The 14513-nt window shown below is 31.7% G+C and overlaps 2 protein-coding genes across 2 annotated transcripts; one reads left to right on the top strand and one right to left on the bottom strand.

Moving 5' to 3' along the window:
- Positions 1–168: 168 nt before the first annotated feature.
- Bma-ceh-36.1 (Homeobox domain containing protein) lies at positions 169–3311 on the bottom strand (the record flags this gene model as incomplete). The annotated part of the gene is made up of 6 exons (XM_001894772.2): positions 169–401; positions 904–974; positions 1130–1320; positions 1496–1655; positions 1769–1876; positions 3253–3311. The coding sequence occupies 6 exons, from the start codon at positions 3309–3311 to the stop codon at positions 169–171; spliced, it is 822 nt and encodes a 273-aa protein (XP_001894807.2).
- A 4008-nt stretch (positions 3312–7319) lies between these two features.
- On the top strand, positions 7320–13700 carry Bma-lin-25.1 (Uncharacterized protein; the record flags this gene model as incomplete). The annotated part of the gene is made up of 21 exons (XM_001894771.1): positions 7320–7485; positions 7762–7844; positions 8029–8141; positions 8246–8448; positions 8676–8827; positions 9015–9176; positions 9304–9468; positions 9674–9777; positions 10155–10263; positions 10338–10480; positions 10626–10749; positions 10875–11074; positions 11196–11307; positions 11590–11750; positions 11886–12036; positions 12118–12243; positions 12506–12662; positions 12727–12864; positions 12978–13084; positions 13345–13443; positions 13563–13700. 21 exons carry the CDS (start codon positions 7320–7322, stop codon positions 13698–13700), a joined length of 2913 nt encoding a protein of 970 aa, XP_001894806.1.
- Between the last annotated feature and the right edge of the window lie 813 nt (positions 13701–14513).

The raw sequence follows: 14513 nt of genomic DNA, 5'->3' as shown, positions 1-14513 counted from the left end.
TTTTCCTACAAATATTCTTTCTTTCTTTTTTTTCAGAGAATACAGTAAAACTATTAACTGATTTTTACGCAAACATAAAGCATTTCGAATTAATTTGAAAAACAATTATAATTTAAGTACTATTAATTACATATAGAGAATTACTAATATACGCCATACTGAATTCAACTAGCTAGGCCTTTGTAAATCATTACTGAGCGGATTGAACATTGGCGGATACGAATAGGTTGCCGCAGCGGCACTACTTTGAGCATAAGGATTATAAATATCACTCTGGTATGGATAGTATGGAGGTGCGCCGGTACCACTAAAACTAAATCCGCATGCAGCATGCGGATGACTTGCACCAGGCATATATGCAGCCGCAGGTTGTGCACCTAATGAATACGCTGACGACCAACCTGAAATAAAAATGGTTTACAATCTCGTTTTATGCAAATTTATCACAATTTTTTAAATTTATTTTTCACTTGATTTATCTATCATTTCTTGCTACTTTAAATGGCCAATCAGTGAGAAAAAATATTTGTAAGTGATATTTGATTCAATCAATAAAATCAGTAAATTAATTGATTCAATTATAAAGCAAAAGGAAATCTTCTTGGTTTATCACCTGATAAACCAGTTTCTACTTAAACAATTATCAAATAAAAGTCTAACTCTTTCTCATTGCTATTGAAAATTTCTTAGCTATATTGAATTTTTGTTAACTAAATTATTTCTCTCTTAAATATCTGGTATCAATCGATCAACAGTCCTGAATGAATAAGATCAAAAGGTTCAAAATCAAAAGACTATAATGAATCGAAATAAATAAACTTTTGAGTGTTAAAAATACCTCTCTCTAACTAATTAAAATGCCAGAAATATGAAATATTCAATTTGTAAACAAAATGAACATACCAGCTAAATTTGCAGTATGTGTTTGACATACCGCTCTCAATGGATACTCTTCCTTCACTGTATTTCCAGAACTGCAAAATTAACTTTTAATAATTTTCAATTTTAAAAATTTTTGAATTACACTCACAATGCTATCAGTTCAAAAAAACTTCACAAGTGATACCTATGAGTAGAAAATTGCTGATTTGTATAACTTGTAGGAATTTTAAATGAAAATTAATTTTACCTATTTGCAGTTTTCAGATTAAATTCTGCAGTACCCGGGATTACAAGCGGTGAAATACTCTTCTGTGCACTCGATTCACCTTTGTTAGGTTCTGGTGGAGGTGTATGACTGCTACATCGATCATGATTATGTCGCGCTTGCATCATCCGTTTCTGCTGTCGATCTTTTGCTCGGCGATTTTTAAACCATACCTTTTGTATGAAATAATATTACAAAGCTATAAAATAAATCGAAATTACATTACTTGTTTCCGGCAGGATGAAAAATTCCTGAAGTGAATTAAACTAAAATTGTAAAAAGAATTAAAATTTAACTTATATCCATGTTAACAACGAAAATTAAGCAAACAACCAAGAATCACTATACTTGAATTCGAGATTCTTGAAGTCCAATTTTTTCCGCAATTTGCTCACGATGATAAACATCCGGATAATGAGTTTGCTTAAACACTGATTCTAGATAAGAAAGTTGCATAGGATTAAATGTTGTCCGTTCCCGTCGTCCAGTTGCTTTACGATTTTGATCACTAAATTTAAATTTTATATTTTAATAAGCAAAATGATCCAATTCTTCTTAGTTCTTACTTTTTCATCATTTTTTTTTTTTTTTTTTTAGATATTACAAATGTGGAAAAATTACTTAGTTGTAGTATTGGCTGGTGGATTTAGATATCCCGGGAACACAGGTGTCGAAGAATATGCAAACGACGGTTGTGGTCCAAAAATATTGTATGGGTATGGACCATTACTAACCATCGATTTACATTAATATTACTGTAATGAAAATGTAATGCTTTTTCTAAAATTTTCCTGAAACAAACACATTTTGAAATATTTCAAAAATTTGGACGAATGGAAGTTTTATTATTTAAAAGTGAAATAATTCGTTTCTCTATTTTAAAATTCATTCTGGAATTCATTAATTGAGAATAACATAAGAAATACGAATCAGTAAACATTTCACTATTTACCAATGGAGAAATGCGTCTTAAAGTTGAAAATAGAAAGAGGAAAAAGAAAAAAGCAAAAAATTTATTAATATTTTTTTTTTTTATTTTTAAGAATATTTTTGTTTTAAAAATAAAAGTAAATAAAATCGTGATAGATCTTATGAGATAACCTCTGATCTATGCTTTTTTTTTTATGAATAATTCTTAAGCTAAAATAATTTTTTTGATTCATCGAATCCTACAATCAAAGCAGACACGCCCAGGACAAAATGATTGAGTGGGGCGCGTTTGTCGACCACGCCCAAAGGTATATCGTACGACACCGTATGACAATGTACGACATCTAAGTACGACTTTGAAGTAATTTAATATTCATATAAAGTCATCAAGCTTCTAAATGATAAGTAATAGATGTTGGCCACAGTGAAATTTAAATGAAATGCCAATGTTCTAGGATCAATAAATGAATTCTCACGGAATGGTAAAAAAGAAAGTATATTTTGAAGTGAAATATCACATATTATCAATTATTTTAAAAAGTACGCATTTTTATAAATAATTTTAAATTTTACCACTTTATTAGGATATAATAAAGAAAAATGAAGTAAATTAAATCAGAAAAAAACCTGGTAATATCAAATTGTATAATTTGGAGTACTAATTAAGAGTTAATGGAAAAAAATAATTTACAGTTGCTTAAAGAAATTATGCTATTTTTTTTTTCTTTTCTTTTAATTCAAATAAAAGCTAAAAAAGAGACAAAATATTAACAATTTAACAGTTTGACAAGAAATTGCTAACTGTGAATTTTTTTTTTCCAATTAATCAATTTTTTGGTGTCGAAATTGTATTATTTTGTAAAAAAAAAATATATATTTTTTTATTGTAAAATTTTTTTTTTTTTTTTTGTAATTAAAGAAAAAACATTTTGTGATTGTATAGAATTATGTCGGTTTCATTGCATTTACCTTACAATCAATTATAAATTTATTTACGAATCATCATTACTTACGTAATACAGTAAATAAGGCTTATCTGATACGATGGTGATTGATGGTATAACGAAAAGGAGATTAATACCTTAGTAAAATGACAGTAGGTACTAAGGTACTACTTATTAAATTTCTCTAACGAAATAGCTGTTAGTAGTAGATGATTACTGGTTTTTTTTCACCTGTAACGAAACAATGGTTGTAGTAAGGTACCCCTGCGGTGCATATCAGCGGCATTCATATCCGTTTACACGTCACTGAACGACGAATTGACCTTTGTTTATGGTATGATTTTGAGTGGATAATACTATCCGGAAAATATAACTTTTATAAATTTACTTTGGTATTGTAGTTTGAGATGATGACCAGAAGAACATTGTTAATAGTTGTAAATATTTTCCAAATTTGGCATTTTGTTAAATCCATTTTCCATTCTTTTAGCTATACCGAAGATAAGTGAATACATTTTCAAACTAATTTTAAGCTTGAAATAACATTTACATTAAGTTAAAGTATTGTGGATTTATTTCAAATGTTCACATTTAGAAAAAAAAAAAAGTTACTACAAGAAAGAAAAGTAAATTTACGATAGCAAAAAAAAAAGCTAAGAATTTAAATATGCGATGGGAAAAGAAAAGAGAAGAGATACGAGAATATATTAATGGAAAAAAGTGAAATGTTTTGAAGTCAAAAGAAAATGCAAATATACACCGATTAAATTGATTATCCGGAATTAGAGCTATGTAAAAAAAAAAAAGTCTTAAACTATTTTTGAAATTGTAAATCTGATTGAATCCCATAAAAAAATATATCATCCACCTGCTTAAGTAATCATTAAGCAATTGTCTTTTCATGAATTTCACTTGTCAAAGTTAGTACCAATGTGTCAGACACGTTATCATTATTTCTGATCATATCAAAGTAACATTCCTGAGTGACATGAAGAGGTAAATTAATGGATAATCCGACTGCAGCAAAATTAGGGAACTCTTAATTGGTCGAACAATTTGCACTAGTATCTATAAAAGGTGCAAGTTGATTGAGGCAGGAATGTCTTTGATGTTAGCATATGGCATAAATGCAGGTGTGATAACCTCTTCGAATCATACAGGTAGAGAGAGAAGGTAACTTTTGAGAATAAAATGATTCGCTATCGATATCGCTGATCTGAGAGCGATGAATGGATGCGCCTCTAATCGAAAATTGATAATTGCTCACACCTTTTTAGCAGTCATTGTCAACGTGACGCTTTTTGACAAATGACAAATATTTCACCTAAAACATAAAAGGTTTTGCGACTTTGAAATTTCAAAAGAACATTGTGATGATGTTAATTGTTGCATAAGGGAACGTAAAGTTAAATACGGTTGAATTATCCGGATGATAGTTTGACAATTAATTTGTATTAATTGAAAATCTCTGAGATTATTGATAGAAAGAGAGATTATTGATAGTTACTAAGATATGCATTATAATACATTTTAAAACTTTTAAAAAGAAAACTTTATAAATTCTCGAATTTAAAACAAAATTTAGTTTTGTACAAAATTCTGATTTCATTTAGCACTGTAATATTCTGCTCCAGCTAAAATGTGTTAATGAAGAGCTGTATTGAAGAGGAGAGAAGGAAATGAAATGGAAAAATATCCTTGATGGCTAACAATTTTCAGATTATCCCGTTCCATCTCAAATTTCATGACCTCGAAAAATGGCTGCAGGTGGTATTCGTTATGAATTCGTTATGCAAGTCCGGCTACTGCTATAGACGACACCGTACTTTTCAATGCAAATTATTAGGTTGGTGGAAAGTAAAAAGATATATGAAATAGAAATCGAAGGATGAATTGAGAGCACTATGATGATAGAAATCGATAACTAAATCTTTGGCATAGAAATAATACTCAAATATCATTTATTCAACGATTTCAGATAATCACCAGAAATTTAAGTTTGGGGAACACATTAGAATATAAAAATATAGCAATCAATTTAAATACAAATGCTACTTTGCTAATTTCATACTAATTTTAATTTTTTAAAATTAAATTTTAACTGAACTTTACCAACCAGTATATATCATATTGCTCTTCACACTGATGAAATTCTATTTGGAGAAGAAGAAAAAAAGTTTTGTAGTTAAATTAATAAATTCCATAATTTCAAAATTGGAATATAATTTGCTATTCTGTGATTAAAACTTAAAATTTGAAATACTATTTATTAATTATAGAAGGAATTGTTCAATAAATTTTATAATTGAGTGTAGAGATATTTCATCAATTATGATTAAATAACGTAAATCACGCAGTAGTTACGTAAATTGAATATGAAATATAAAATATAAAGAAGAAATGAGTGGAATATTTACACGGATGAAAGCATTAAACCAAATGAAAAAGTATTTTGAAGTGATTGTGACTGGCGTCACTCTGATGAAAAGCAATATGGAAAATGTCTTTTACCTTTAGACATCTTTAAACAAAGAAGCGAAAATGACCACATATTAGGTAATCCTGAGTGACGAGTGAATCAATTAGAAAAGTAATTCTCAGACTTGAAAAAAGAAATAATAATTTAATGTAAGACTAGCCGTCGCCTTAATTAGATTATCCATAATTAATCGCTGTGTGAAGTTGCCGATTACTGTAATGCACTCTGTGAAGTAATTTTCATTTTTGGAAATTTTTGGAATGATCAGATGGAGAGAATAATCAGTGGCGTCAACATATGACCTCATTAACATTAATTAAACTAAAATAACTGTCATTCTAAATTGCGGGCATTCATTCTAACTTTGTCTGCAAATGTGATTTTTGATTTTCCGAAGATTGATTTTTCTGCTTATTATAACCTTTTTGTCAAAGCAATATCTCACGATGATATTTTTATACTTTTATTTTTTATTTTACTTAACGCTTTCTACGCTATGACTTAAAACACTTCTAAAATTATTTGATATGAATAACATTTGAAATAAAATAGACTGTAACAGTAGACTAATGTTGATTGATAGTTTCGTTAAAATATAAACAATCACAATTAAAAATGCGTGAATAATAATGGTATACAAATTGACGTAAGGATTACTTCCGGAATTTGATGCAACGGCTACGATAGCAGAACCGATTCCTGAGGATAATGTACAGGAAATATGGCGTAATATTTTTATTTTATATCAGATCTCATGTAACTTCCCTTTTTCTACTTTCACTAAACATAACTAACCAATGATTCATGAAGTAGTAAAGTAAACATTGTATTTTGACTAGATCCTGAAAGTAAACAAATCTTCCTTCCGATTTTCCTGAACTGTTTTTTGCTTTCTAAAAAACAATCAGGAAGAACTGGAATTCTTGAGCAGCATATTTTATGAAGTCAGGAAATTTTAGATGATTAAATGAAATAATGGATATCATAAGAAGAATTGATGTGAAGCAAAGAAAGAGAGAGAGAGAGAGAGAGAATAGAAAAGACGTTTCCGGAGAAAGGAACAATTGGTAAATAGTAGATAAAATTTGTGAAGTGAATTTCCTGAAAATGAGTTTTCAGAAAATTGATTTGTTACTTTCACTGATTTGAATCTTTATGAAATTTAATTTACATCCAATTAATGGTCTAACAACTTTCGTAATTTTAAGATTTTCTTGTTTGTAATCACAGTTATCGCTGACTTGACAACTATTAATTATTTAAGCGCGAACCTAAAATGCGTGAGACTTCCGTGTTCTCTGTGCTATTGGAATCTAAAATGCGTGAGACTTCCGTGTTCTCTGTGCTATTGGAATCTAAAATGCGTGAGACTTCCGTGTTCTCTGTGCTATTGGAATCTAAAATGCGTGAGACTTCCATGTCTTCCATGCTACTGAAGTGATTTTTCTAGGACAAATTCACTAAAAGTTCGACGTGAAACCGGGGTTTTTCATAGTATCTTCGTTGTATCACTCATCGCTAGGGGATTAAACCTGAATCTCTGGAAATAAGCAAGTTGGTGTACCTGATATTTCGGGTTGGGTAAGTTGCGGGGAGTGATGAGGTAAAGTGAGGCAAGAAATTGTAGAGATACTAGGCTATTTTACTGGTTATTTAAGTAGTATGTAATGTGGAGTAGCTGAAATGGACTAAAAGTTGCTCGGTTGGAACTATTTAAATATCATATGTTTAAACATAATGCTTGCATTTAGTTTGGAATTTACCAACGATGTAAGTAAATGACATTAATGTCAGTTAATTTCAGTTTACATGTATCTTAATGGGAGTGATAAATGAGGACAAACAACAGACGGATGTAAGCTGGGTAACAAGCCTGGTAACCCGTGCTCATGCTGAAGGATTATCATCAACTGAATTCGGTGCTGTCTTGAAAAAGCGCATAATAACATCTGGTTGCAATGAACAGCAATGCAGAGCCATCGCTTGTAAATTTTTAATACTTAAGTTTTAATTTGGAATTAGTTATGTCAAGAGTATACATATGGATGAATGTAAACAAACAAACATTCATGAATATGAGCGTTTGTGCTATAGTTGAACTGACACGAAATGCAAAACAAAACGCAAAATTTCTTAAAAATATTTAATATTAATATATCCGACAACACTGGTATTGTTTTAAATAAAATAGCGCAAGATGGCAAAGAGTAAGGAATTTTTGTAATTTATTGTATCTCATTTGTTGTCCATGACAAATTTAGCAATGCTTCTTCGTTTTGCTACGGCATCAGTGACACCTGATCAACGAATGCTTTCCTGTCTGGAAGCATTGGTGAAAGCAGAGGTATACTATTTTGTTTTTGATCTTTAAATCTTTTTCAGTTTTCTGGCTACTTCAACAGATCACTAAATTTGTTTCATTGCATGTTTTTGACTTTTTTTAGACCACTGAGATATTGTTAAATAAAATTCTTTTTCAGATCAAATTTATTTCATTTGCCTTTTTTTCAAAGTTTTCTAATTTCTAGGTACTTCGATGGGCTGTTTTCATTGAAGTGATCGCTGAGTTTCGGCAGTTTTCACGTGAATACTGCATTGAAGCTCTGGCAACGATTTTACGGAATTCAGTTCCATTACTGAAGTAATGTTTCAGATATTGCAATGTTATAAGCTTTCAATTTCTGATGTCCCAACGAGAATGTAGCAGTGCATTTCTAATTCTATGAATTAAGAATTATTTCCTAGGTGCAATTACACATCGGAGAAAGAATGTGTGGAATTGTCGGGATCATTGATGACTGTTCTAAATTGGTGCTTATTGGCTTTGGAATACTCCTTAAAAAATGAAAATAAACGAAGCACTCAAGCGCTTATCCACTGTGCTTGTGCATATGCAAATAGCAAGTTTGTTCGTGCTCTGTTGTACATTCATGAACACATTGGCGCAGGTTAGTGCTATGAATGATTTGATGAACTGAACTGTTTTTGGTTAATGGACTAAAGACATTTAAAATAACAAGTTTCTAGTCAAAAAAATTTCATTTATCTGTTCAGATGTTTAGAATATAGATGTCATGTACTTTTTATTGGGATCACTTTAACTTTGGTCGTTTTAGTTGGGTCATTTTAATTTAGCTTATCTCATCTAACACTGAATCTAAATATCTGTTTTCAGAAAGTGTAAATTATGTAGTCGAAGCTGCTGTTTCATTTGCGCAAAGTTATCCTGATTGTGAGGAGTTGAAAACGATGATTGAAGCTTTGCAGCAATTTGGTGCATCACCAGCAGAACGAATTGAAGACAATCTTGGTGGCTTAGTCAAGCAGGTAGCGCACCTCTGACTTATTGAGGGTGTCATTTATTCATGGTGTGTTTACCATTGAGTCACTTTTAAGTCACAATTACTAAGCGAGATATTATTTCGCCAATCAGTTTAGAAGTTTTTAATATGCTAGATAAGCTAGATAGTTAATCGATTGTTCATATCAAGGTTTCCAGAGAATTAATTTGTAGTCACACCCAGCAATTCTGACGTTGGTTTCGGTTTTCGAAGGATTCAGAATGACGAAAAAAGTAGATCAAATGGCGGATTTTTTTTTCGAACTTGCTGAAATTCTTGAATTTCCATTTCCAAAAATGTTTGAGGATATGATACGGGCATCCTTGCTAATAATGGTGCGGTTTGCATTATTATTGTTATTATGGTTGATTTATGCAGTTGCATTAGGATGATATAATGCCTGTAATATGTTAATATACATACAAATAAGTAAACAATATAGAAATTTCAATTATTTTTCAGCTTGATGCTAAAGAATCATTAGGTGAAGAGCTTGTAGCATCACAAGCATTTTATTATGTGAAACTTCCACAGATTGTCAAACACCTGCTACTTCTTGGCGCTCCACTTGACGACTTGATCACTGCACTGGATACTATTTGTGATAATAAAACACTTTTGAATCAGGTAAATCCCAACTTATATTAAATGTTATAAATTACATTAGTTTTGTTGTAGGAAATTATTTAATATGCAGAAAATTGGCGAGTAAATTATTGCTATTTGCTGCTCGTAATAATGCTGTAGTGCCAGATATTTTTGAAATCTCCCAACACAAAAAAAATTTGTGTATCCACTATAAAAAAACCGTAGTTACAGTAATACTTTTCAGGTAGATATGAAAACGAAAACAAATACATTCCAACATCTACTAGAACAAATGGCAGCAGCAGGTGTTATCGATGAGAGCGTTTTGAAAAATTTGCTCGAAAAAAGGTATTTAAAATAAAAATGAAATACAACACATGAATATTATAAATTTTGTTGATTTTATTAACTTAACCTGTATCTTTATCCCTCATTTTTTACTTAACTGTAACTACTTTTGAGCATTTTTTTTTTTTTTTTTTCAAAACGCTATAGCCACAGCAGTGAGAAATTAAGAATTCCCATGATCGTGCTAAATGCTGTATGTTTGTAAAGCATACTTTATTAGTATATCAGTATTTTGGTGTAAACGGTAATCTTAGTTATTGTTATCGTCAGTCAGGAATTAACTATGGACAACTATATATGCTTGAGATTTGAAGTTTTCTTTGGAGAGAGATTTCAATCTTGAGTTGAGTCATGTCCATTCATCTTGGATTTTACAGATCTCAGTATTGGCCGGAGCTTTTCCAGATGCTTGCACAAACTTCCACCACACCTGTACATCAGCCACTTATATTGCGAGCAAATTCAGCTAAAATGGCTGTAGATAAGGTTTATTTTATGTCCTTATTTTTGTCTTTTTTATGGTGTAGTATAAAAAATTTGTTATAGGAATTCAATTTCAGATATTGAGGCAACCTAATAATGCTGTAATAAATGTACTCTTGAAACTTGCCAGTGGTAGCGGAGGACTTTTTACATTTGATTCTGTTTGTGCATCATTTTGTGCCGATGGTAATTTGACCTATTTCAGTTCAAAACTTGCAATGTAAGTTCTATTCTTTTTATTTTTTTTTTTTTTTTTTCGGAGCTAGTTTTGCTTTCTACTTAGTTTTGATCATTATGGCCGTGCGGAGGACTGTGCTTTATTTAGCAATAATTTTTTTTATACAATCTCATTTGATTTTTTATAGGATAAACGGACAAAGTGAACGACCAGCAGAGGGTTTGGATATGGATGACGAACGTCAACGCGCTCTTGCTTTTAACCTTTCATTTATCTTACTAACCAGGATTCGATTCATATATGATGATCTGGTCAATAATTTCCATTTTAAATTATTTTTCAGTGTGTGTCCGAAAGAATTTGTGTATTTGATGATTGATGTGTTTGTTGTTAAAGTTATTGTAATAATTTAAAAGTAGTGCTACTTTTTTTATAGCGACCTAGCGAGCTGGTAAATGGGACTGTTCGTGGAATGGACAATACCCAGTCATGCTTCTATAAATTTGCATCACAATACGGTTGGACAGCAGCTGATAGTTGCAGTCTATCAAATGCTTATACTAATGAACAAAAGGCAACATTTGTTGATCGCGTTAATATGTTGAAACGTGCACAACCGTTCTGGGATCCAAGAACGTGAGTTACACTTTAAATAAAGAGCCATGCAAAATGCTTCAATTTTTAATTGTATAAATGCATTATGAATTGAAGTTTTAAACAAAAATTTAATATCAATTTACACTTCTTTATTTTACAGAGTGAATTATGCTGAATTGGTTGATTTTGTACCAGTTATTGGCGAGATTCTTTTGGACGACTTCAGGATGACGAAATTTGAAAATTATGAGCATCTTCATGAAAATATTAAGGTAACTACATTTGTTATAATTGGAGGATTTTGGATGTTTTAAATAAGTGAAGAGAGTAAATATACGTTTGTGATATGAACTGTGATCTATATCACTTTCATTCTTGATGTAATTCTTGAGTTCAAAAAAAAAAAAAAAAAATTCGATTTTAACACACCAAATTAACGACTAAATTTTAAAGCAAATATTCCAAATGTGTATTTATTCGGTAATCATTTATATAATCAATTTAAGATCATATATAATCTATCATTTTTGCTATGTAACTGAAAGAAATTGCAGAATGTACTGCACGCTTTTCGAGATGATGCTAATTTTATGATCGTTTGCTTAGTCCAGTGGATGTGTTCACAACCTGTAACTAATCCACGTCAGAGTCTGGTGAAATCTTTCATTCGAGCTCTCGAGTATCCTCACCAGCTGAATCATACGCAACAAGAACGGTATTTTTCTATTTTTAAATTCTATGTTAGTTCTGTTTGATTCAGTTCTATAGCATATGGTTTTTGAATTTGATAATTTTAAATTTGATGAAAGTGCAAAATTTTTTTTGTAATTAAAGTATGCTAATATTCAAGCATGGTGTTGACATCAGCTACTTGTCGCCGCACATTAGATGATCTTTCCATTTGTGATCGCTTGCGTGATCCGAGATTTACATGGATCATAAATTGTGCGAAGAGAAAACTGCCTACTGTACCATTTACATTACCAGCTACGAACGCTCAGGTTTTCTGTCCTTCGTGAATTTATTTTAATCTCGCAGAAAATGCTTAAAATTTCCCTTTCACCTAAGCACATCATTTATAGTCATCGGATGCAGAAATGTTGAAACAAGCATTTACTTATGCTCGACAACAAGCATGGGGATCTCCCAATGTTCTGCAACTCGTTGACAGATGTAACAAGGCTGGTGTTGTTGAGAATTGGTGCATGGTTGGTATTTCCATTTCAGTTAACAAGAAATTTAGAAAATAAATTCAAAAATATATTCTTCGTTTTTTCAAGCTGATAAAATTCATCCATTTTTACTTGTTGCATTGTCGTCTTGTGTTCATATTTTAAAGGCTGTAGTCATTTTTGTTACTTATGCACTCATAATCAGCAAATATTACTCTAATCCCGAAATCTAGTAATTGAATATGTAACAGTTGTTATGATTTCTTTAATACAGTGATGCAAAAGTTAACTTATTCAGGTTTGGTTAAATGCGATGCTAAAGTTGTCGACAAATGATGAAATGTTGTGTGCTAGTGAATTATGTCTTGCTGCTGGTATTATGTCACCGGTGCCTTGCATGCTGAGTTTTGCTCGAAGCATCACTGAATATATCTTTGAACAGAACGTCGATTTTGGTGAAAGATTTTGCTAAAATTCTTATTTCTTCCCAAAATTTGTACTTATTTTCGTAATTTTTAGGTTGCGTAGAGCCAAAAGCATTAGTGTCTGCACGATTCCTTGTGCACTGTTTGCAACTTGCTATGCATGCATACTGGAGACAGCAGAAAGAACGACAAACACGAATTGTAAGAGGCGATTGCGCAGAAAGGAAAAGAAGTTGGTGCTTTGTCATAATACTTAAATTCGGTTTTGTTCGACCCTTATCTATCGTGATCTTCAGATTTTATCTCCAAACTTGCTTTAGGAGGTTAGGTTTTTTTTTTTTTTAGGTGATGATGATGACGATGCCGAAACCGACCAGGGAAATCCTGTTGAACGTTCTGTTTTAGTGATTTTTGAAAAATTTGTTCGGGAGACTAGAGCTGGACATTTGAAGGTAAATTTAATATAGTTCTAAACGGATCTAAAAAAGTCAAGAAGAGATTGCTACACACTGATGACCGAGAAATTGTAAGGTTTTTGATAAATGTTTTGTTTTGGAAAAGATAAGAATTTACTGTTTAATCTTAAAGTTTTCTGCAAATTTAACAATAATTCTTTACCCACAACCGGATATATATATGTATATATATAATCTTCTTTGAGGTTATGTTATGCATAATTTGACAAGGCGGAATTATTCGTTATTTGTTATAGAGTACAATCACATTTATATATCACTTTGTGGTATCGCTTGCTACTGCACCACAGAATGCAGCTACTCGAAGAATAATTGAACTTCTGCCGCATGATCTGGTTTGTAAATTTAGATTTAAACTAAAAGACTAGTTAGCAAATTCAAGCATGCTATCTTGAATTATTTCATTCCAGCAAGTTCTTTCATAAATCATTACTATACCAGATATTTTTTCTAGATGTTAAATTTGGCTCGTCTTGATCCGCAGACTTTCAATTTGGATCTCTATTTGCCACTCATAAATTTGTGTGATGTTACCAGTACAAAGAGAGCGCTTCAATTTACATGTCTTTTAAGAAAACTTGGTGGTTTTTAAAACATGATTATTTTATTATTAATTTGATTCTGGATTATTTTCTTGTTAGTTTGATTTTGGAAGCATTACTTCATTTTTGAACCGTAACAAAATATCAAACTCTACTTTGCTCCATCTGTTAAATTATTTTGTTTGAAGCCGCTCCACAATCAGATTTGTGGGAGTTGCTATGAATTGCAGATTATTCATATATTTAAAATTTATGTGTTTTACTCTTACATATTAAATTTATCAGCAGCGTTATTTATGCATTTCGGGATTAGTCCGATTCCCAACCGACACTTCCCACATTCCAAACTTGTTTTCAAATCCTAATTCCGGAATTCTGATTTCTCAATGTCCAAAATGAATTTGATGAAATCGGAAATTTGATGAAAAATCGAAAAACTTAGTAATATGGCGTAACATGAAGTTGATTACATAAACCGCTTGCAAGGGAACGCTTCTTATGGTGACTCAATAGAACAACCCATTACGTAAACTCGGTCGCAACAGATGTAAGACTAATGAGGGCGCAATGGGTTGCCGAAGTGAATGACTCTCTCAGCATCTCGCTGGGTCACACCTTCCCCAAAATCCACCCGCTACCTGCGGCGGGGAACGGCGCAATTGTCAGTCCCCAAACGCAAAAATTATGCTGTTGGCGAGTCCCAACTCGAGACTGCCACACGGGTCAGTCACTGCCCACAAGTGCAATGGGCCGACCTCACCGTGGAGTACTCGCCTTCTTGATCGCGAGTCACCTCCCAGCCAAGTAAGTTTAACCAACAACCGCAAACTTGTCATCATTTTTCCCTGCTCACCATTCCCGAC

Source organism: Brugia malayi (genome assembly GCF_000002995.4).
Source record: "Brugia malayi strain FR3 genome assembly, contig: Bm_v4_ChrX_scaffold_001, whole genome shotgun sequence".
Taxonomy (NCBI): Eukaryota; Metazoa; Nematoda; class Chromadorea; order Rhabditida; family Onchocercidae; genus Brugia; species Brugia malayi.
Note: the sequence above shows the minus strand (reverse complement) of the source record. Positions and strands in the feature narration are given on the sequence as shown.